The sequence below is a fragment of the Anomalospiza imberbis genome, chromosome 15, assembly GCF_031753505.1.
Source record: "Anomalospiza imberbis isolate Cuckoo-Finch-1a 21T00152 chromosome 15, ASM3175350v1, whole genome shotgun sequence".
NCBI classification, from domain to species: Eukaryota; Metazoa; Chordata; class Aves; order Passeriformes; family Viduidae; genus Anomalospiza; species Anomalospiza imberbis.
The window spans coordinates 8,256,641-8,278,998 of NC_089695.1; the positions used below are offsets into that span (position 1 = coordinate 8,256,641).

At 44.3% G+C, this 22,358-nt stretch overlaps 1 protein-coding gene across 14 annotated transcripts in view; it reads left to right on the top strand.

Annotated features, from left to right (window-relative positions):
- Positions 1-8,403: 8,403 nt before the first annotated feature.
- Positions 8,404-22,358, top strand: part of RAPGEF6 (Rap guanine nucleotide exchange factor 6) — a 123,556-nt gene continuing 109,601 nt past the window's right edge. For 11 of the 14 annotated variants that reach the window (XM_068205698.1, XM_068205712.1, XM_068205703.1 and 8 more), the window contains exon 1: positions 12,197-12,335. In XM_068205698.1, coding sequence (XP_068061799.1) covers positions 12,267-12,335 — 69 coding nt within the window. In that variant the 5' untranslated portion in view covers positions 12,197-12,266. Of the gene's footprint in view, positions 8,647-12,195; positions 12,336-22,358 lie in introns of those variants that run through there. The other 3 variants (XR_011004300.1, XR_011004301.1, XM_068205708.1) reach the window with 2 other exon arrangements.

The window sequence follows — 22,358 nt, forward strand, 5'->3', positions numbered from 1 at the left end:
ACATCTGCTCCGAGGGTGGGGATCAGTGCCTGAGCTCCTGAGAACCAGCTGCAGCAGGGCCCAGAGAGCTCTTAACGCCTGTGGCTGGTGGTTACGGTACAAGAAGGTGCAGGAGAAAGGCAGGTGGCAGCAGGTAGCTGGTCCGGCGGTTTGGGATGCCAGTGATAAGGAAAGGCTGCCTAAAGCACTCGGGAGTGGTTGGTGGTGAGGCACCCGGCAGCGCGGCCTGCGTCCGGCATGACCTCAGCGGGCACGGCGGTGACACGAGCCCTTCCCTTGCCCTCAGCGCGCGTCAGCGGAACGCCAGCGCCTGGGCGCTGCCTCTGCCCGCTCCTGTTGCTCAAAGCCTCGGTGCGTTGAGCAATGCCCGCGCTGGCCGTAGCTGTGGGCAGGGCAGTTCGTGCCCCGGGTCCCATCGGCACCCAGGGAGTGCCGCGATGCGCTGCGGGCGGAACAACCGGCCCAGGTGGTTCGCGGGGCGAGCCCGGCCGCGGGGCTGCTTCCTGCCGGGACGGACTCGGGCGGAGGACTCGCTTTGTTTCTAGGCCAGGTTTCCCCAGAGCTCCATCTCGGAGCCCTGCAGTACAGCCAGGCAGCTGTCTGGGTGCTCAGACACCAGCGAGGGCGAGCGACCGTGACTGCGGGGCAGAGCTGTGCTGCCGGGCCGCACGGAGGAGCCATTCCGGCCCAGCCGGCAGTCCTTATTGCACCATCCCAAAGGAAGTATTTGGGCCGCAGGCGCGTCCCAGATTTCCAAAGCAGCACCGGCGATAAGCAGATGCCTTTTTCTTATGACACAGCTGCTCTGCCTATGCCCCAGCTTTGGCCAGGCCCCGGCTGCGAGAGGAGCGCCCAGTCCGAGTGCTGGTGGGGACTTCTGCTGTGATTCACCTCTCACTGCACCTTTGTGCTTTCAGTTTGGCGTTGTTTTCCTTAAGGACCTGCAACCCAGCCCCTTTGGTAACAGTTTTTCTCTAGATAAAGCTTCTCAGAAATGAAATTATAGACCAAGAAAAATTTTAAGGAAGAACGAGCCAGGGGTGGCAGGATGGAAGTGTCCTGCTCTGGCGCATCTTTTTCACTTTAAAAAAACAGAACCTTGTTTGAACGGGAGGGAGCCCCTTCCTCTGGCCCGAGTCACGGGGGCCAGGGGAGCCCTGCGGTGCTGCAGTGCCAGAGATCAGGGCCATCCCTGGGCTGCTGCCTTTTAGCCCATAAAGACATTGTTTAATTGCTGGTGTTTTTTCGTTTGAAACTTTCATCTATCCTGTGCTTTCTAAAATGCTGAGACTGAAGCTCTCTCCGACCACTGTGCTTTTGCCTGCTCCCGTTGTTCAGTTTCTAGCACTAACCAGAGTGTCTGTTTAATCTGGAACTTGCTTTTCCTTCTTTGTTAACTCCTTAAGATGAGCTGTGATTCCACTGGTTGGACAGGCCCTGCTTTATTCTTATGGAAAAGCACTAGGGAGGAATGGGGGGTCGTGCAGATGGCTCTCTGTGGGTGGCTCTGCTGTGCTGGAGCAATCGCAACCAATGCTGCTCTCATCGCTATTTCCTGCATGGGCAGGATGGGCTGAAGTTGCACCTCTGGTCACTGGTGGCAGTGCTGGGGCCAGGTGGGAGAGCTGAAGATGGAGTTTGTTTTCTTTTAATGGAAAACAAACATTTTCCTTAAAGTGGCATTGAAAATGAAGGCAGTGTTTCTTATGGAAGTGCATGTAGCTGGGCTGAGGAAGAAGTGTGAGAACATTTCCTTGAGAAATTAGCATCTTACTTTCCAAAGGCTCATTAATTTAGTTTTCTTGGCTAATCAAATTAATTTCTAGAATATTTTCACTAATGTCACCAAAAGAAAAGTGGTTTATAAACAGCCTGGAGCCAGCAGAGAGTGCAGTGGCGAAGGCGCCTGGAGGCAAAGCCCAAGTCTGTGCAGGGGTGACCCCAAGTCCCTTGGGGTCATCCAGTGCTGACACAGGGCTACTGGTGGGATGTCTCCTGAGCAAACACCCTCATTTGGGGCCTTTGGTGTTGCAATGGCAAGAAGTCCCTATGCTACAAAGGTGTCTATAAACAGTGACTTTAGGGCAGAGGGTAACAGTGGGATTGTGTGCTTGATTTTCCTGACAGGGATGCTTTTCACTTTGGAGAACTTCAATGTGTTGGAAAGACTGTGTTCAGCATTTCTTCTATAGTTATTTCTATAATTACTTCAAAATTACAGCCATGAACAATTATAGTTTTGAATAGCTTATTGAGTGCACTGAATCCTAAGAAATTAACTACCACATTTTCAAGGAGTAGATATATTAATAGCAGCTGTAACTAGAAATCTTTTCTAATTTTGATCACTGCCAAAACACATGAAAAAATAAGGGCTCCTGTTTTCTTGTATTAACAATAAGACTCATAAAATTTCTGGGAGATATTCTGGGCAAACAAAAAAATTACAGCTGTGTTCCCTGTGCTGCAATAATTAATGATCATGCACTTTATTCGCCAAAGCTGTTTTTCTTGTACAATTTAACTAAAGGTCTTGATCTCTGTCATTTCACATGACATTGTTCTGAGGCTGGTTAGGCTGTAAAAGCCATCAGCCTGAAGGAGAATTTATTTTTCAAAACACAGCTTAACTCTCCAAACTATTTCTTTAATTACAGGTTAGTGAAAAGCAGGCCCTTCCCATGGAAACACAGTTTTTTAAGAACTGTAGACTTGATCTGATTTAGTATTAAAATCAAGGGCTCTGTTTTGGGCTGGTAAGAATCCCCATTGCTCCTGACAACTGCAGCTCTTCACAGCTGTGAATTCAGACACACATTTTTCAGGAGAAAGTAATCCTTAACCTAAACACAACTTTTCAGATATTTTGAGGTTGACCTTTGCCTCCTTGTCTGCTTTTTTCCCCAGGTTGGCTGGCTGGGAAGATGCTGACCCCACTGGATCGCAAGCTTCTACAGCAGCTCATCCTTCCAGTGCAGGAATCACAGGCTCTGCTGGAGCCCATGCAGGGTTTGTGCAGTGCAAGTCATTAGTCTCTGAAATATGGGGTGAATTCCCACTTTTTCAGGATGTGAACAAGAGAGGCAGGTTTGGAGGAAATGTCTTCCATCAGAAGTGTCTGTCCTCTGCCTTCAGCACTTACAGTCACAGCATGAAAGCTCATTAGGTGTGATCTGGCTATTTCCTGTTCAGGCTGTCAACTAAAGAGGCAGCAGAGCAGCATTGCTGGAGCATGTGGTGGTCTCATTATCTCAGTGAGGGAAACACTCTGCAACAGAAACCTCACCCCCTCCGTGCTCATGGTGTTTAAAATGGTTTTAAATGAAAAGGGGGTCGATTTAGGTTAGATAGAAGGAAGAAGTTTTCTGCAGTGAGGGTGGTGAGGCGCTGGCACAAGATGCCCAGAAAAGCTGTGCCTGCCCCATCCCTGGAAGTGTTCAAGGTGAGGTTGGATGGGGCTTTGAGTAACCTGGTCTGGTGAAAGTTGTCCCTGCCCATGGCAGAGGGCTGGAAGAAGATGACCTCTAAAGGTTCCTTCTAACCCAAACCATTCTGTTACATTGTTATTGTATAAGTTACTGACAGCTTCATCTGCTGGACCACCATCACTGCACCTCCAGGTGTCCCAAGGGTGTCCCTGACACCTGTCTCCACTCACAGTCTTGCCAGACCCCAGGACATGGCTTTACTGATGATTCCCACCCTGGGCCCAAGGGTGAGCTCTGCTCTCAGTTTCTTACTGCAATACTCTTCTTGCCAATTTTGATTGCAGATTCTTTACCACATGTGTGCACATCCATCTTTAGACCACAACTTGAAAAAGCTCTGGGGTGGTTCCTGCTCAGGGTCTCCTTAACTGCAAACCCACAAACTGTTTCCATTTCTCTTGGTGCCTTCTTCAAAAGCACAGCACTATTTTAATACCCTCCTAGCGTGAGACCCAATGATGGTTCACAAAGTAGCAAATAGAGGGGATGTAAGGGCACTTAGAGGGCAGCTCCACTCAGCTTTCTAAAAAAGTCAAAGGTTCCTGGTTCCACTTGTGGAGTCACTTCATATGCAGCAATCATGTTACCTTGACAAGATTGTTTTTGGTGTCAGGGTTTTTCTGGAAGTCAGTGTGCTTCCTATAGACCAAGCAGGCCACTGCAGGAATTTCATTGTGTTTCCCTTTTTAATGGAAATTGCAAATACATTTCCAGACACAGCTCTGGAAATACCCTGACAGCAGCCTCTATCACCTCTTCAGTGTTTAGGACTGAGCAGTGCCTGTGTCTCAGCTTTCACCTACATGGAGTGAAATGCCTAAAAATCTTAAGAAATTGCATCTGCCTTAATGTCATCACTGCTATCCTACCTAATAAATATTTTCCTAAAAAAAACTCAGTCCTCTCTCTCTGAGGAAGAAGACTATTTCCATGGAGGTAAGCAGGGATAGGTAAGTGGTATTTGTGTACTTGGTGACATCTGTTTTATTGGGCGGAGCACTCAGCTGTGCACTCGATAACTTGCATCACCCTCTGATTCATACAATCATCTGACCTTCATCTAACTGCTGCTCTGCTTTTATTTCCTTTTCTCCTTATGAGTTACAGTAAAGGAAATTCTTCCTGTGCTCCATACACAATGCTTCCTTTCATTCAAGGTTTAGTTGTGCTTTTAGCATTTTTAAAAAATGAGTACAACCATCTACTGAAAAAGCACAGCATCAAGTATCACGTCCCTCTCCCTTCACATTTACCCTCCCCGCAGATTCAGATTCACGTACTCCAGGAGTTGCTGTACTTTGGACACAGCCTTCCCTCCTGGGTGAAATCCCAGCTGCAGCCCCTCAGGGTGGGATTATGGGGTTTGCTGTGAGGGTTCCTCCCAATTTGGTGTATGGACAAGTAAGCAGGTCTTCCAGGAAGAGTCTAACTCTGCTGGCTCTGTCTGATGCTGTACCTTCAGCACCTGCTTTGCCCTGGTGAGGCTGTTCCTCTGGTTACACACTTGTGTCCCTCCCTTGCAGCTGAGGAAGGACAGACATCTCCCTAGATATCCCAACTTTCTGAAGCATGAAGGTAAAAAAGTCTGAGCAGGAGCATCTCAGCTATCTGATACAGGAGAGCTTCTGGGTGGTTGGAAGAGGCCATCACAGGCTTGGGACACTGTTAGGAATCAATATCCCTTGACACAGAATTATTGTACGTTACCAAGGGCAAGGTCTCTAGAAGGAAGGGAGGAAAACCACATTGAGTGGGAGAAGAGTCATCTGCAGATCTTTCTAAAGTTAAAAATAGCTAGGATTTTGTCTGCAGAAGACAGTTTGTCCTGTTATGCTGCTGTCATCATGTGAGCAGGCTGTATGCTTCTGCATTTGAAGACTAAAACTGAATGCTGAAAACAGGAACTTTCTGGAAATTCTGCATGACTGAGATGTAATGGTTTCAATGAGTTTCCTGATATCATCTCATCCATATGGTTGTGCTTGGATGGGGGAACTAAACATGTCATTAGCTCTGTAGGGTCACTAAAATACGAAGAAATCATAAGGAATCATAAGGATGCATGACATCCTGCAAAGACAGATGATAAAAGCAACCACTCCTGACAGCGAGTGCTTCAAGGTGAGGGAACCCAGTTTAAGAGCATGGAGGAACTGAGCTCTTGCTAACTCATGTCAGCAGGAGTTGTTTATCCCCACTTCATCAAAAAAATCAGACTGACAGCATCGAAATGTGACTAAAACCAGAGGATGATACAGGGAATTCTGAATTTCATAACATTGCAATGACTTCACCGAGAATTCCTGGCTCCCAGACCTGGACTGATTCTACTAAACTGTGCAGCATTTCTTCGTAATCAAATTATAGTTTATACACAGGCACAAAAACACAAACACAGAGACCTGTATCTTCCTACAAACACAACAAATGTCTGCAAACAACGGAAAGCTGATCTGATGCTGGCTGAATTGGCACTGTGGTCTAAGATACTATAGCAAAGCTCGTGGTTGCAAAGAATCTTAACATCAGCAGCAAGAGAACAGTAAGAAATGCAGGTCTTTCCCAGCCTTGGTCTTGATTCAAATGCTGTAATATTTCTCGTAGGATTTCACAAATAAGTAGAGTGTATTTGATTACATAAAACAGTGAAATTGCCTGTCAGGCGTTTATTCAGAGTTTCTTAATCTAGATGATTTCCAGTTAAGAGAAAGTCTAGACCGTTGGCCTGTTCCTTGGCAGAAGAGAAGTTTTTTATTATTTTTTCACATGCTCAGAGAATTACTCAATTTACTTAAAAAAAGGGGAAGGACTGAGATCCTATTTACTCTAATTTTTATCATATTTAAACTGGCTGCTCTCTGTAGGCATGCCCCATGCTTTTACCAGCTCTACATTGTCGGTCAAAGTGTTGTCCAGTAATAAATGCCACAGATACACAGAATGGTCACATTGAGTTATGCAAGTGTTTGGCTTTTTGCCTCTGAAAATAGCTACTCAGTAGAAAAATACAAATCCCATTGCATGTTCTCTCTGGGTTATAACAGGTCACAGACGAAATCCTCACTGTTTGTGAAATCTTCTTGCAGCTTTTAGTTGTACAACTTTTTACATTCCGGAAAAAATTAATGGGAATAAGATAACTGATACCAAATTACTGTTGAAGAGTTTCCCATGCCAAGATTGCTCTTTCTTTTTGTTACTTAAGTCTTCATCTTAATCTGTGTCCAGCCCATTCTTTTACCCACCTTCCACTTTCTAATGGTTTTTGGCATCTGTTTCCGACGACAAATGAAGAAAATCTTTCACTTGAAGCTGTAACCTGATTTTAGCAACAAAGAACATGTAAATGAAGCAGTCACCAGACTCCAGATTGCCTACTGTCAGGGCAGGTCTTCCCCCGCCACCCCCATCTTTATTTTTTTCAAGCTTGAGCATGGATATCTGTATACTGCTTTTGGACACCTCTAATATCTAGACAGGTCCATATGCTCTTTTGGGTTTTGTCAACAAAGTGCTGGGACTGGAATCACATATCTGTAGGTTGTGTGTAGTAAAAATAAAGCGGCAGAAGACACACAAAAAGCTTGATACAAGAGTCTGTTTCAGACAGAGTTGTTCCATTGTGGAGTGTGTAGCAAGCCACCAACTCCTGGCTTGGAGCAAAGCAGCTGGGGTCTAAATGTTATTTTGTAAATATTCTGAATGTTTTTTTTTTTTTTCAGTTCTTATTCTGTCAGACACTGTTGATAATGTCATACACTGCACCATGCCTTAGGCAGTTTGGATGCTCCAGTGATTTGGCAGGAGTCCTTATTTTCCTCATCCCACTCACTCACATTTATCAGGGCTTGATAATTCCATCAGGGTTGTGGCAGGCCCTGGATGGACCCTTTCAAGTCACTCAGCAGTGGCAAGGGAGAGGAATGTCCTCCTTCCCATACGGACAAGGAAGGGAAATGAGAAAGATGAGAACATACATGTCAGTGTCACAGCCAGCCAGTGTTCTTTCAACACAAACAGCTTCCACTGTCCTCACTGGCAACCTTCAGAGGGTGCATCAATGCCTGTCTTTGTGTTCACAGAAACCTTAGTAAATGAATAGCAAATAACCCAATTCACTTCCTTTTCAGATTGTTCCTGACTTGGGAACCAGGACTCCATAAGCACTGGCCAAGGATTATGTGACACAAAGGTCAGGGTGACATATTCCCAACACACTGTGCATCCTCAAGCACAAAATATTTGTTACTTCAGAATTTCCACCTGTCCTCCATGAAGCCTTCCCTGTGGACACCCCACAAATTGCCCTCAGCTGAGAGATGTGTCCTTCAATTGGGACTAAGACTTAGGAAATGATTACTGCCTCCAGCTGAGCTATGGCTCAGGCTGCTCTTGGGAGTAGCTGGGGCATGTCATTCCCTCTCTTTGCATGTTAATATAATCTTAAAATCTTTCAGTCTTAAGGCTCACAGTCTCAATACCCAGTTTATTCACATCAGCACTCAGCATGTTAGAGGCCACCACAGATGTGTGACAGTGAACATGAAAAGAAGGAAAATTGCCACTGAAGGTAAAACATAAGTAGAGAAAGTGGTCCATCCCCACATTTAAAAGGCGTGAGGCTCCCCATTTGTTTCTGTATTGTTGACAAAGACTGAAAAATAAATGTTTGACTGTCACAAGGAGATCTGCAATTGCTTATGTGTACATGGCTTCTACTCTTCAGGAAAAATCTATATGTGGAATGAAAGCCCTTCAGGAAAATCAGCACTAGATTTTTTTTTAGAAGGAAAGCCATGTTAGTCTTGAGTTAAAGAGATTAAAGATGGGGGTTTCATTTTAAAAAACAAAATATTAAACTAATAATATCACAGTAGAAAGATAATGATCTCACAGTTCTGTTTCTTCTTTTCTACTTTTACCATTATCCTTTGAACTGAAGCTCTGGAAATATGCACAGTGGGGAAAAGTAGTTCCAGTATTCAGACCATTTCATTCTTGCTCTTGATTTTTCAAAAATAACTTGGTATTTCACTTTTAATTTTAGAAATGGAAATTCTGAGCTACAAAATGCTGTCAAAGCCAAGAGATCAGTGTTCTTAGGTAGCTACCTGAGCAGTGTTGTGCCATTTGCAAAAATGTAACTTTCCTGCAAAAGGTGAGCTCTTACAAAATTCCTAATGAATCCTTTGCCTCCGCAGTTTTTCAGGAAGTACATCATCAGAATAAGTATAGAAGGTACCTCTGTCTGAAGAGGTTCTACCCACTGGGCATCCCAGAATATTTTGTTTTCCTCTAGTCAGGCAGAGAATTATTTTGTGTATCCTCCTTGTGGTATGTTAACCACTTAGCTAGCAGTTGTTGCCAAAGATGTACATGAATGTCCAAAGGGATTATTTTTTTCCAAAGCTAAGAAATTAAAACCAATAGCCTAACTGCCTAACAGGAGAATGAGAGGAAGGAAATTGCCAGGCTGTAATAGAACTCACAGGACACTAAATACATAGAGTACATAAAAATAAAAGTTAAAAATATTTCACTGCATGATGATTATGAGTCTTTTCCTGTGGGAGCGTGAGGAAGTTTAGTTTTACCCTGAGGAATCTGGGATGTGCACATGGTGGTAAAAGGCGTTACATTAAAAGGCATCTTTGGGAGTGTCAGCAAAGCAGAACAATTGAGGGAACATACTGGGAGGAGATGTACTCCTTAACTCAGCTGGTCTTCCCAAATTCACAGATGCTTGAAGCAGAAACATCTCATCTCCTGAGACTGCAACTCATCCATATTAATAGCAAAGCACCTCTGATTCTTACATGATACAGATACTGTTAATGTTCAATTTAAAAACTTTGCAGTTAGTGATGATGCTTTACTTGTGCAGGGATACAATCCAGATAAAGGGGAAGCAAATTTTCCCCTCTACATGGACAACGGGCATCCTGCTTGGCCACTTCCCTTAATGCCAGCCCTGAAATTACTCACTCGTGAAAGCTTTTTAATTGTGTTTAACCATGTAAGCTTTACCACGTGGAGACATTGGCCGTAACACCAGCAAGCAGTGAGGATCATGACACTCGTTTCCATTGTTCTCCAGATATCTGGGAAAATAAACCCTACGGCTGAAATAGCCCCTGAAATAATTGCAGCTATTAGAGCCATTACCTATCCAAATTCAGGTACTTTTGGAGTGAGGGAAGTCTTGTTTCATGGGTCAGGTGAGCCAAGCAATTAAATTGGAATGGCAGCTTTGTTTCCCATGGAATACTTGTGGCTCCCTCACTGCTCCTGTGCCTGGCTGTAGGCTGGTGTTCAGGATGGGAATTTGTGTGCCAAGGAAAAAGGAATTTTTAGGCCACTAACTTTATTTCCACGGTGAGTGTCCATTTCTGTGTTATGTTCGTTGTAGGAATGCTGAACAGCTGGAATAGGTGGTAAAATGAGTTCCCTTCTAAAAACCAAGAATAGGGCTTATTTCAGATCCATGAGAACTGTGACTGCGTAGATCTCACCAAAATCTGGGGTTTTCTTGCTAGTTGTTAGTTAATTTTTTTCCCAGTCACCTGCACCTGGAGAGTATTGACTAATTTTTACACAATCTTTAAAAATAAACTGAGCTGGTAAAGCTCTTGATTTACTATTACATCTCTGATTAAAAAAAAAAAGAGAGAAAAAAAGAATCTCCTAATAGAGAAGGATTCATGCTTCACTTATTTTCTTCTCCGTAGTTACTCAGGAGGACTTTTTCTCCCTATCTTTTCCACTTGGTTCCTGGCAGGGAATCTCTGCAGATTCCCACACCACTGGAAACAATATTTTATGTACTAAAGTTGAAAGACGATAACATGTTCTGCCAAATAACTAGTACAAACTTCTGACCTTTGGAAAAATAACAGACCTGATATTTGGAAATCTTACATTTACAACAGAAGTTCAAAGAGAAGGAAAAAAAAAGAATGAAAATGAGTTGTGATGGGTATTATGAGACTGAAACCTGCGTTTTTCCTGTCAGAGCATCCCATATCCTCTCTGTTATGCATGCAGTGTAATGCCTGTGATGTTAAGAGTAGCTTTTCTTTAGATCCTGGCTGTCCATCCCATGGTTATTGTGCCTGCGGTGATACCAGCACAGCATCAGAACAGTCTACACTGGAGGAAACATCGTATTTCCTCTACTTTTTTTTTTTTTTGGGAAGAAAACTGTAGAAATATTATAAAACAACGTAGAAGGGACAATCAAGTCCTTGAGCACAACAAAGGTAATTGTGCCATAAAGGGCAAGTGATAAAGAGAACGGGAAAGGTTAGCTGGAGAAAGGGCAGGAACAAAAACACTCTTGGTTATTAGGAAGGAAAGAGGAAAAAGCAAAAGGACAAACACAAGTGGTATGCCAGCAAAGCTTTGATCTCATAAATTTACAGAATCGGACTTCGAGCAGGAAGGAAAATCTTGCGATGTGTGTTTGCTAAGTGGCTGCTTCCTGTTGTCCCCGAGCAGCCGTCGGGGCCAGCAGTGCAGGGCTTGGAAGAAGTCTGTAGATCGCCACAGGCCGCCCGAGCTGTAGAACCGCTCTCCTCACTGGTTTCCTTACTCACTCCTCGTTTGTATTCAATGCCGAGCTCTCTCCGGCGAGTCCGGGCGGGGCAGCGGAACACACCCGAGAGGCCTCAGTGGGCACCGCGAGCATGGGGCCACTCCTCCAGAAGCGACCTAAGGCGAAGGCTTGGAGAAGCTCAGGAATCACGGAGCAGAATCAACATTCTCTGGAGTGCAGGGGGAGGGAAAGGGACAACGCACGCAAACTCAGGGGGAGCGGTGCCATGACACCGGGCCTGCTGTGAGGCCGGCTCACGGACACTGTGATCGCAAGGCTGCAGAAAAGGCTTTCTTCTGGCTGTAGCTGCTGGAGAACACGCCTCCTGTCGGGTGCGCGGGCAGCACAACAGCCACGCTGCCGGGGCTCCGGGCTCTCGGCGCTCCCGCGGGCCCGGCGCGGCCGCTCCCAACCCTCGCGAGCCTGCGCCGCCCGCCGGCCCCGCCCCCTGCTCGCGCCGCGGCGCCCGGGGGCGGGGCTAGGATCGGCCCCGCCCACTCCCCCGCCGCCCCGCCCCTCGCTCTTCTTGCTGATTTCTGGGTTAAAGCGCCCGCTCTCGCGCTTTTCTATACCGGGGGATGCGCGGCGGGTGACCGGGGCGGGGGGGTCCGGGCGGGGGCGGCGGCGGCTCCCGGCGTGTTCAGGGGAGACGCGGGCTCGTACCCGGCCGTGGGGTTTCTCTCCGGACCCTCTGGCGCCGCGCGGCGGAACAACTCGCCCGTCCGCATCGCTTTGTGCGGGCGCGGAGGGCGGAGCCGCGGGGGCCGAGCGCGCGGGGAGTCCCGCTCGGGCCGGTAACTTCGCGCACGGAGCGCTCGCGCCGCGATGGGGAGCGGCGCCGGCCGCCCCGGGAACGCGCCGGGAGCCGCCGCCGCCCGCCCCGAGCGCCGCCGCCGCCGCTGCTGAGCCCGAGGCGCCCCGAGCGCCGCCCGCCTGGTGAGCAGCCAGCCCGGCGGCGGGCACCGCGCCCGGCCCCGCTCCCGCCCCGGCCTCCCCCGGTCCGCTCCCCGCCCGGGCCCCGGCGCGGGGAACGTTTCGGGGTGCGTCCCCCGCGGGCCCGGAGGGCGGCGCAGCCCGGGCAGGAGCCCCGGCGGGCCGCGCCGCTGTGAGCGCGGCGCGCCCCGCGGCAGCGCCCCGCCAGCCGCTCCCGAGGCGCCGCGGGGCGGGGGGCGCCGGGCTGGAGGATGAGCGCCCCGGTGGAGCCCAGGATCAAACAGGCGCTGCGGAAGAAGCCCGCGGAGCGTACTCCGGAGGTAAGGCGGCTCCGGCTCCTTCCCAGCGGCTCCTTTTATTTACTTTCTCACTTTTCCTTTGCGTAAATCCGTGTTCCGACAGCGCGGGATCCGCGGTGCGCACACAGACCGGGCTGGCGCACAGACTTCTGTTTGGAGCTCGGTTATTTATTTATTTCTCTCCGAAGTTGGCCCTCGGGACCAGCAGTGGTTTAAACGCCCAGTAACACGCTGGGTACAGGCACAAGGCTCTTCTTGAAGTACTTCGGGCCAGCTGTAGGAGGAAGAACAACAAGAAGTAGATCACCGAAAAGTAAAATGATGCATATTTCAGGGATGCAAAACTTATGGGAAAAGTTAGGGAGCTGAAAGGCTTTGCTTACCTGTACAGTGATGCAGATTTAAACAAAACCAAACTAATTATGCTGCCCAGACTTCATAAAGATGTTTCTGCAGTGAGTGGGAGTGTAGAAATGTGTGAGGCTAGTATGCTACAATAAAACACATTTTCCAATTAACTGCCTTCCCTGTCCCTTCCCCACAAGCTACTCTGTAATCAGCCATGTGTTCCTGGGAATGGTAATGTCATGGAGCATTATCTTAATAATGAAATGGGTTTGATATCATTTGCATTTGTTGAAGGTCTGATTGGAGTTTGTTTGCTTACTTACCCTTTGCCTTCCTTCATTTGTTTCCCTTGCTGTGATTTTTTTTTTTTTAATGTGCTCAAGAATTAGTGCTATAAATTGATACACTCTTGAGTTTTTCCCGTGCAGATTGGGAAACATCTGTTCTCCCTTGGTATTTTATGGAGAGCAGAATGTCCTGCCTGGTCTTCCTTATAAGTTAATTATGGAAGGGCTACTTAGAGAGCTGCTCAGAGGCTGCTCCGGAGTTCATCCTAGCAGGACAGAGTCCCTGCTTCCCTTTCAAGCCGGCTGAGTGAGTGAAATACAGATGTTCAGTCCCAATGGTTACTTGCTTTGGGATATCTGGCACATTCCTCCTCGTGTCTCTAAATGAGGCAGTCTCAGTGTTCATTCGTTTTTCCTTATTTTTAGCACTCCCCTCTTGCTTCACAGCTTTCTTTCTCTTCAGTTGGAGTCTTCAGTGAGCAAAATTCCTTAGCTAATGTGGCTTGCAGTGTTGGGCAACTGGGTTCATCACAGAAGTGTCATTCAGGAGTTGGCATTCCGTGCTGGCTCGTCATGGCTTGGACTCTGGGGAACAGGTAATCTGGCTTGGCCCAGAACCTCTGCTCACCACTGCTCCTGCTTGCTGTACCAGCCTCTGTGGCTGTGTAGGGCTTTTTGTTCTTTTTTCTTGGGCATCCCCAATTTTCCCCCCAGCAGCCGTCATGGAATTCCTTATGGTTGTCACCTTATTTTGGCTAAAACTACCTTAAAATAATTATTTTGCTTAACCTTGTAGTGTTAAACTGTCAGATGTCACAATGACTGACTGCTTGTGGGTTTGTGAGCATTTGGGTAGGTTTCCATTGAGAGTGACATCCGTGTTGTGTGCAGGTTTGAATTTGCCAGGGTATCTTAATTGTGGAAAAAAAAATCTAATCTTTGCTAAGTAGTACTACTGCTAAAATGATTAAAAAATCCAAATTCCCATGTTAATTTGGTCCTGTTTTGGCAGGCTAATTTTAGAGACACTGCACAGTGAGGCTACTTGTGATTAAAGTTAAACATGTACTTAAAACTTGGCAGGATTGGGTCCTCGGTTCTTGCTCCCTGTTGCTGAGTAGATACTTAGAGTCAAGGCCCTTTTGTTTTGTTAGGATACTTTTGTTTACATACTTTTAGAAAGAGAAGCCTTTCCCTGATTTGACAGCAGGGTCAGCCTGGGGGTCCCCGGTCTGGATCTGTGTTACCTGCTCAGGTACAAAGCATGGAAGCCCCTGTCACAGTCACACTGACAGATTTTCCCAATATCTGCTCCGCGATGCGAGGACAGATGGATAGGGTGGTGAGCGAACTGGAGAAAACAATTGCAATGTTGTTTATTCATTTATTTATTTAATTTATTTATTCTCACCATCCTGACTTGTCCTCTTTCCTCTGTAGGCTGCAAGACTCGGGGCAGGGAAGCTGAAACCTGTTTAGCGCAGCCATTAGGATCAGACCCAAATTTCGGGTGTCCCTGCACAGGATGAACAATCTGGTGACTCCTGTCTTGAAGTATCCAGTTGTACACAGACTAACGTGTGTGTGGCTTCATTTCTCCCCTCCTACTCTGGTGGGAAGGTATCATCAGTTCCTCCCACACGAAATCAGCTGCTCGGGGCTGCTCGTGCCCTTTGACTGCGTTTCTGTACAGGAACCCCCTCGAATTCCCCGAGCCACCATTGGTATCTTGGGATAAGCCAAAGCTGCTCATCCACTGGAGTTCCAACCACTTGCAGTCCTTTTCTGCCCCCATCTCTGTTTCTGATCCTGCAGTTTATATGAGCAATTTACCTGGGTATTTATTACAAATTACAGGGTTGGGGCTGTGCTGATCAGTAGTATGATCTGGTGCTTCATTCCTGTCATCTGTGCAGCCTCTGGAAAAATACAGATAAACACTCCACATGCCAGATTTTGCTTACAAGTAGTACAATTATCCATATGATTTGTTTTAATGTCTAAGAAAATTAAAATCTCCCTACACAACTAAGCAGGGAGATAGTAAAAATTTTTTATAATTGACTTATTTTGAAATTTATCTCACTATCTTGCTCAAGTAAATGTTTTAGTTCCTGATGCTACAAATATTTTTGTTTGGAAAAATCTGTGTTAGGGCAAGTTTTCAGTGTTGTGGTAACATTCCAATGTTTGCTAATTGTTAAAGTGTATAAGTTATGCATATTAGGCATGTACACACTTGATTTTTTTTTTTTTAGTTGTTGTTGCTCAAATAATTCATGTGTAATAATCTTCAATTTATTTTGCCAGGGGGAATTATTTTGATGATTTTTTAGGGATTGTAGTAAAAATTTAATTATGCATACATTTTTATGTAATTTCTGTTGTGTTACTCTGTTTAAAATCTATTTTGGAACTACTGAAGGCTGGCAAATATTTTGCTCCCTTTCCTCTCTTTTGGTGCATCACTGGAAGTGCATATTGTTCATGTGAGATGGAAGTGACTTCTCATGTGGACAGAGTTCCAGAACGTTTCCTAGTGGACTGATGCCCGTGTATGTAGCAGATGCTGCTCTGGGATTTGAGTGAGTCCCGTTTAGTCAAATGTCTGCCTTGCTGGTTCCCTGGTGGCCTGTGCCCCTGTGCTGACACTGGAAATAAATCTGTGTACCTGTCTCTCAGGTATGGCTTGAAAGTGCAGAATTTGTGAGTGATCTCTCAGATATTAGTTTTGATGATAGATTATCCTAACAGATCATCCCTCCTGTCTTGTCAGAGGGAGGAAACTCTGGCAGTAGTTGGATACTTAAAAAAAATCATACCTCTACTTAAACAATAGGATTTCTTACACTTGTTTAATATTTTAATATATGCATTTTTCTCCCAATGTTATGCAGATGCCTATGTGATGGTAAATCTCTGAGTGTATATACATGCAGATCCTCCAGTTTTTGCTTGGGAATATGGGATTTACTGTGCAGTGTTTCTTGTCACAGGTGGGGATATTGAATTAGTAATTTGGGAATATTTTAATAGGAGAGAATCTTTAGTTCAAAGCAGTAGAAGGGAAGGATGAATGCTTATGCCACCATGTGTGTGCTCTCATTAAATATTTAATTTTTTTGAGGCCCAGAATTTCTTATCAGATCCATACAAAGGCTCTGATGTTGGTCTTTAGGGGAGTTGTTCATGCTGCCACAGATAAGGACTCAGTGGTTGATAGGGCCAAGCAGCAAATGATTGTGCTCCTTTTTCTTTCTTTCCTTCTTCTCCCCTCCTGTGAGCAGACTCTCTTCCATTTTTAATGGAACCTCTTCCCAATATAGTATCTTTTTAGTTCTTCATGACTTTGTTCTAGACAGTGTTTACTTTCTGAGCCACTTTACTGTGGCTCAGAAAGCTTTGCTTTTATTTGACTTCAAAGAATTGGAGTTTATTTTTATACTCTCAGCTCTTGTATTTTCCTAACTTTGTCTTTTTGCAGTAATTCTTGATTAATGTTAATTCGACTTCATTTGGCAATACTAATTCTTTCTTCTCTTCCTGTTCCCTTTTTATTAGTGGAAAGAGGAAAAAACCTAATTTGCAGAATTGTGTCATGACAGGGTCTGCTGTTTGGAGCATGTATGTGATGCTTCTTGATGGCTTAGATGTAGAAAAATAGATCTGTGTGAATGTAAATCATACACAAATAGTACATTGATAGGCATTATGAAATAGCTGTAATAAATAAAGTAAATTATTGTTGACAACATAACAAAGGCACTCTTGTACTGTAGCACAGCTGAGCCAAACAGAGGAGAACATCTGCTTCTTGTTTCCAGAAATAACTGGTATTTTGAAGTGGGTTTTTTCATCCTTTTAATAATTTTCTGTAAACTCAGTAGGTGAAATGGGATTAACCACTGTAGAACTCTATTGTTTCTAGAATCTGAGGTGAGCTTTTAGGAATGTAACTGTGTCAAGGTGTTGGCTTTGGATAGCCACTGAAAGTAATTAGAATTGTAAAGTCACCACAAAAGTGGAGATGCTTGCAGTTACTGTAAAGCCAAAAGAAATTTGTGTTAAATGAAGTTGCAGATGCTGTTTTTTATTTAATAAAAGCACCTTACTGTTTGTATGTGGGCCCCTAAAACAGGGACAGAGGAGTGATGGACACCTGACTTCTGCCATAATTTTCTACTACCTAACCTCTATCTTACACTTTCATTCCCAATTTTTTGTGATCTGTTTTTTTTATAGGTGACACTTTGTAAGACTTTGTCATGCAGTTACCAGTTCTGGAGCTCAAACTGAAGATGAGCAGCAGCCTGCTGTTGTAAAATCCTTGAGATTGTTCTGTGTCTTTGTGCTTTGGTGTCTTTGCCAGAGAACCTCCTGGAACTTTGATCAGAGATGCGCCGACCAGTGCTACATGACTTTCATCTCACCATGCAGAGACTTGAGCTGATCTTGGCGAGTGACTGTGCTGGGGAGCTGGAAAAGACCTCTAAGTGGAAAAATTAGTTATCAGTGATGATAACCAAAGGGATAGGAGCACATACTGATGTGCCTGCAATTTGCTGCTAATGAGTTCCCTCCTGGGTCCCTGTGTACCCTGTGCAGATTGCCTTTCTGCACTCATAGGGCAACAATTATCTTTTACAGTTAGAAAAACATAAAACCTTGTAATATGAATAATTTATAAGTAGTTCTGTGAAGGCAACAATTAGAATTTTATTTATGTTCAATATGATTGAGAAATCAAGTGCACAAAAATTGATTAATGGACAAAAATGTTGAGTAACTGCAACTTCAGAGAAAGACTGGGAGTGCATGCATGTCATTGACACCATATTCCATCAGCATCTTGCTAGAACTAGGAAAGACCTAGACTTGTGACTTTTTCTTAAGTATTAGATTAGTCTCTTTAAATGAAATGTGTTGTAAAGCTTTTTTATAGCCACCTACTAAAACCAAAGTTCAGAACAGAGGTCCATGAGGAGTGGCACATTGAGTATCACAGTGCTGGCTGACAGTTCTTAATTCAGTCTTATTCACAACAGACTATAGTTTCTGTGTTAATGAAGTTGAAATTCTTATTACTTTTAATGAAACAGTCATGAACCTTCTCTCCTCTTCCTGTGCTTCCCTGCCACATAGCTTTCAGTTGAAGGTAAAACAAAACCACATTTTTTTCCCAGCTGCTCATTAAATTAATGTATTTAAGCTCATGGTAAATACAGCATTGAAAATCCTGGAGGATTGTCCAACAAGCCTCAAAACTTTGGGAAAACAGCGTCTCTTCAGCTGCCAGCTTGATGAGTTAGGAAGTTTTTAGTGCTTAGATTTTCCTCTATTTTGTCTTGTGCTTTAGGTGGGTAGTTGTCTCTTATTTTGTTTTTTAACACAGTGTAGTATCATGAGTCTTCATCTCAATTAGACCTGTGGTTTTCCTGTAATAAAAAAGCCAAGCATGCAAACTTGTATTACTTCAATAAATGCTTGATAATTCACTTTCATAAACTTTGTGTATGTACCTTGTTTTCTGAGGTCATCAAGAGTGATGTTCTTTGACAGATAAAATATATCTTTTATTCCAAAAGTTCTGATAAATACCAATCAGTGCGTGTTGGCAGTAGTTGTTCAGCCTTCCTAAACATCCCTGGGAAGCCAGTGCAGATAAAATGTGGTGTCCCCTTCCTCAAGACTGGGCAGGGTCAAATCTCTTCTCTGAATAATTGAAATTAACCTCAGTTAGCATCTTTAATCTGTGACTGATCACAGGATTGATTTGGAATTCACAAAGTCTTATTTAAAAATCAGTCGTGTTTGGTTATTTTATGTTTTCATTGCCATGTGGACACAGTTCTGTGCTTGTGGCATACAGTCGAATTCTTGGCCAGAGGTACTCAACAACCTGGCACGTATCATTATCCAAATAATTCACATTATTACTACTTGGAACCTTAAGTACAACACACTTTCTGAAGCTGAAATCAGCCCTAAATTAGTTGAACATAAAAAATAAAATTCATCTGTTGTTGCAAATGCACCAAAATACAATATTGGAACTCCTACCAGTTTTAACAAATGTTAACGTATGTGAATATTCAGCTATATGTACTTCAGTATCTGTCTTAGGAATGTTTTTTGCCTGTGTCTGAACATTTTTTTGAGTTTGTTGTTGTTGTGCTTTCATCAGCAAGCCTGAAGGTGTTGCTCATATTAATCTTTGGATTATTTATGTCTCAGAGACGCAAAGAAGAGTGTGCTAAGCTTGGACAAGGTACCTTGTTCACAGAGGAGGGATCTGGTTTGGCTGTTCTGCAGGTATTATCTGGCTGGAATACCTGCAAGGAAACTTTGCCTGTAGTTCTCAGAAATAAATATTTTTTCCAGCCTTCTTAACAGTAAAGCCTGTTGACTTCAGTCAAATAGAGATTTGTGGTTCCAATGAAGTAAATCAGGTTTCAGGGCACTGTTTTAGCTTTGACTGCATTTACTGGTTTTATTGAAGTGACTGTTGACAAACAGATTTTTCATAAATTCTGTCTAACAAAGTTTCCTTTTTCAAAAAAAAATGCAGTATTAAACAAGTAGAGAAAATCAGCATGAATGTTTTGGGATGGGTGAATTTTTTGATTTTTAGAGTCTGTGTCCATCTTAACCTGTTTTGTGGGTAAGGATGTTAAGCAGTGTTTTGGAAAGGAAAATCTGGGCAGGAGTGAAAGGATTAAAACAAACTGTGACAGAGACAGGGAAACATTGTGATGTTTAAGTAGCCTTGGAGTAGGTATATATAATTTGTTAATTATTTTTGGAAGATCATTGTGAACCACAGCTGTTTAAAAAAAAAAAGGAAGTCAAAACCAAACCCACAAAAAACAAAATGCCAGAGAAAGTAAACTTTTAATAAAAAATCTGAGAAGAAAATTAGGCTGAACATTCATTGTTTATCACCTGGTGTAGGTGGAACACGCATACAGTTGTTCCATCTGTTAGCTGTGACTTTGTGGTATCTGATCTCCCTGGCAGCTGAGGGATGATCAGGGCTTCTTCACTGGTTCTTCAGTGATGGTGCTTCCATCATTGCAGTGTCAAGTCATGGGCATTGTTCTGTAATGGGACACTGTAAGTGTCCCTGTAACTGGCTTGGAGCAGTGTTGTGAAATCTGGTTGGGGTCATGTTGGTTTCTGAAATACCTTCTTTAAATGTGAGTCTGTGGGGGGTCCTTGGGACTGTGTTGCTGCTGCTTTCCCTGGTAAGGGCAGACCTTGGGGTTTTTGTTTGTAGGGGTCACTTGGAGCTGTGTCTCTAAGCCAAACATTTTGGCACCCTCTGGGGAGAATGCTGGCAGGCTTTAGCCTCTCCTTGTGCTGATACTGATACCTTGTGCAGTGGAGTCTCTCACCTCTTTGTCACAGAATCACAGAATGGTTTGGATTGGAAGGGGTCTGAAAGACCATCCTTTTCCAGCCCCCTGCCGTGGGCTGGGACACCTTCCACTGGACCAGGCTGCTCCAAGCCCTGTCCCACCTGGTCTTTAACACTTCTAGAGATGGGGCGTCCACGTTCCAGTGCCTCACCTTGTAAGAGCAGAAGTGTACAGATGTTTTGTGTCTGTGACAAGTGATGCTGTTTGGTTCTCTGCACAGAATTGGAAGGGTTATTCTAAGATATCTACACTGGCCCTTTATTCCTGCATGTTTCACTCTGCTCGCCAGAACATGGATGTATTAAAGAGAAGATGAAATTACAGTGCACTAATAACCCTGTGGACAATGGCTCATGTATATTGGCATTGTTTGCAGAAAGTTGAGAGTTTGTGTGTAGTGAGTCACACATGACAAGGTAAAAAGCTGTTCCACCATTCTTGTTTGTCTCCTGCATGTAATTTCCAATTCTGATTGATTGAAATGAAGCGGTGAGCAGGAATGTGGTTCTGTTACGGGATACAAGCGAGTGGATATCTTAAAACACTGGCTCAGCCTTTTTAAATATGAGGTGCACCCATTCCCAGTGCTTGTCCAGTTTACATGAAGAAATGTGAGTGCAGTGGGTCTAGCTGAGAAAGAGCTACAAATTAACCTTGGAGAGCTTGAGGAATTGTATTAGAGTCCAAAAACATCCTGAGTTGAAAGGGATCCACAAAGATCATTGAACACAATTCTTGTCTCTGCACTGGACCACCCCAAGAGTGAGTGGGACTGATGAGTACAGCTGGTGGCTTCCAGTGTTTCTTGTGTGTAAGTCTTGGTGGAATTGTTGAATCTGAATGTCTTACTTAAGCATAATGGTTATGCTGTATCTATTGTGTGTAGTTACACAAAAAAGTCAGAGGCTGTTGCCTAATCTAACTTGCCTCTGCAGGTTGGGGTTCATCTGAAGGAGGTAGGGCCACACAAAAGTGGTAACAAAACATTTTGTCTTTGTAATTTGTGTGTTAGTGTCTCTTGCTGTCTGTGACTCGTATATGCGCCTTTTTATGTGTGGGTGCCTGCTGCACACCTTGGGTATATAATTTTTAGGTATCTTTTCTCCAAGATACATGTACAGTAAGGATTCTAAAGGAAATTATATTCTAAGGCACTCTTATGTGTATGACTCTTGTATGAGAGGAAAGAAGATGATCATGATCTGTATGTGTTGGTGGTTCTGCAGCGAGATAGGTCAGAGCGTGCTTGTAGGAATTCTGCTCTCAGACCTGGGGGAGGAATTTTCCCTGATGAGTGATGGCAGACATCTTCCCTCTGGGAGAGTGGTCCTCAGCCTAAAGGAAATGCTCTTCTGTGATTACAGAATCACAGAATCATTAAGGTTTGAAAAGACCTCCAAGACCAAGTCCAACCGTCAACCCAGCACCACCACGTGTTCACCATTAATCCATGTCCTTGAGTGCCTTATCCACATGTTTTTTTTAAAAACTTCCAGGGATGGTGACTCTTACACCACCCTGAGCAGTCTGTTCCAATGCTTGACAGCTCTTTCCATGAAAAAGTTTTCCTAATATCCAAGCTAAATGTCCTCTGGTGCAGTTTGAGGTAATTTTCTCTTGTCCTGTCGCTTGTTACGTAGGAGAAGAGCTTGTGTCATTCAATCAGTCCAGAGTCTGGTATGTGTAGTGTCTGAAAACACTGTTGTCCAGGTGTGGCTTGATCTCTTACTGCTTTTTTGTTTTCTTTTTTGAAGCTTCTCCTGCTGTTACAATCCTAAAACAGAGTGATTTTCAAGCACAGATTTCATTAGCGTTGTGCCTGTTGGTTGAAGGAATTTGAGAATCTGGTGTGAGTGTAGGTCAGAATATTTAACCAGACATTTCTAGAATACATCAAGTTCCTAATCTGCCTGTGAAATTATTCTCAAAGCACAAAGTCTTCTTCAAATCTCCATCCCTTTTCCTTTTTCTTGTTCAGAAAGTTTGGTGTC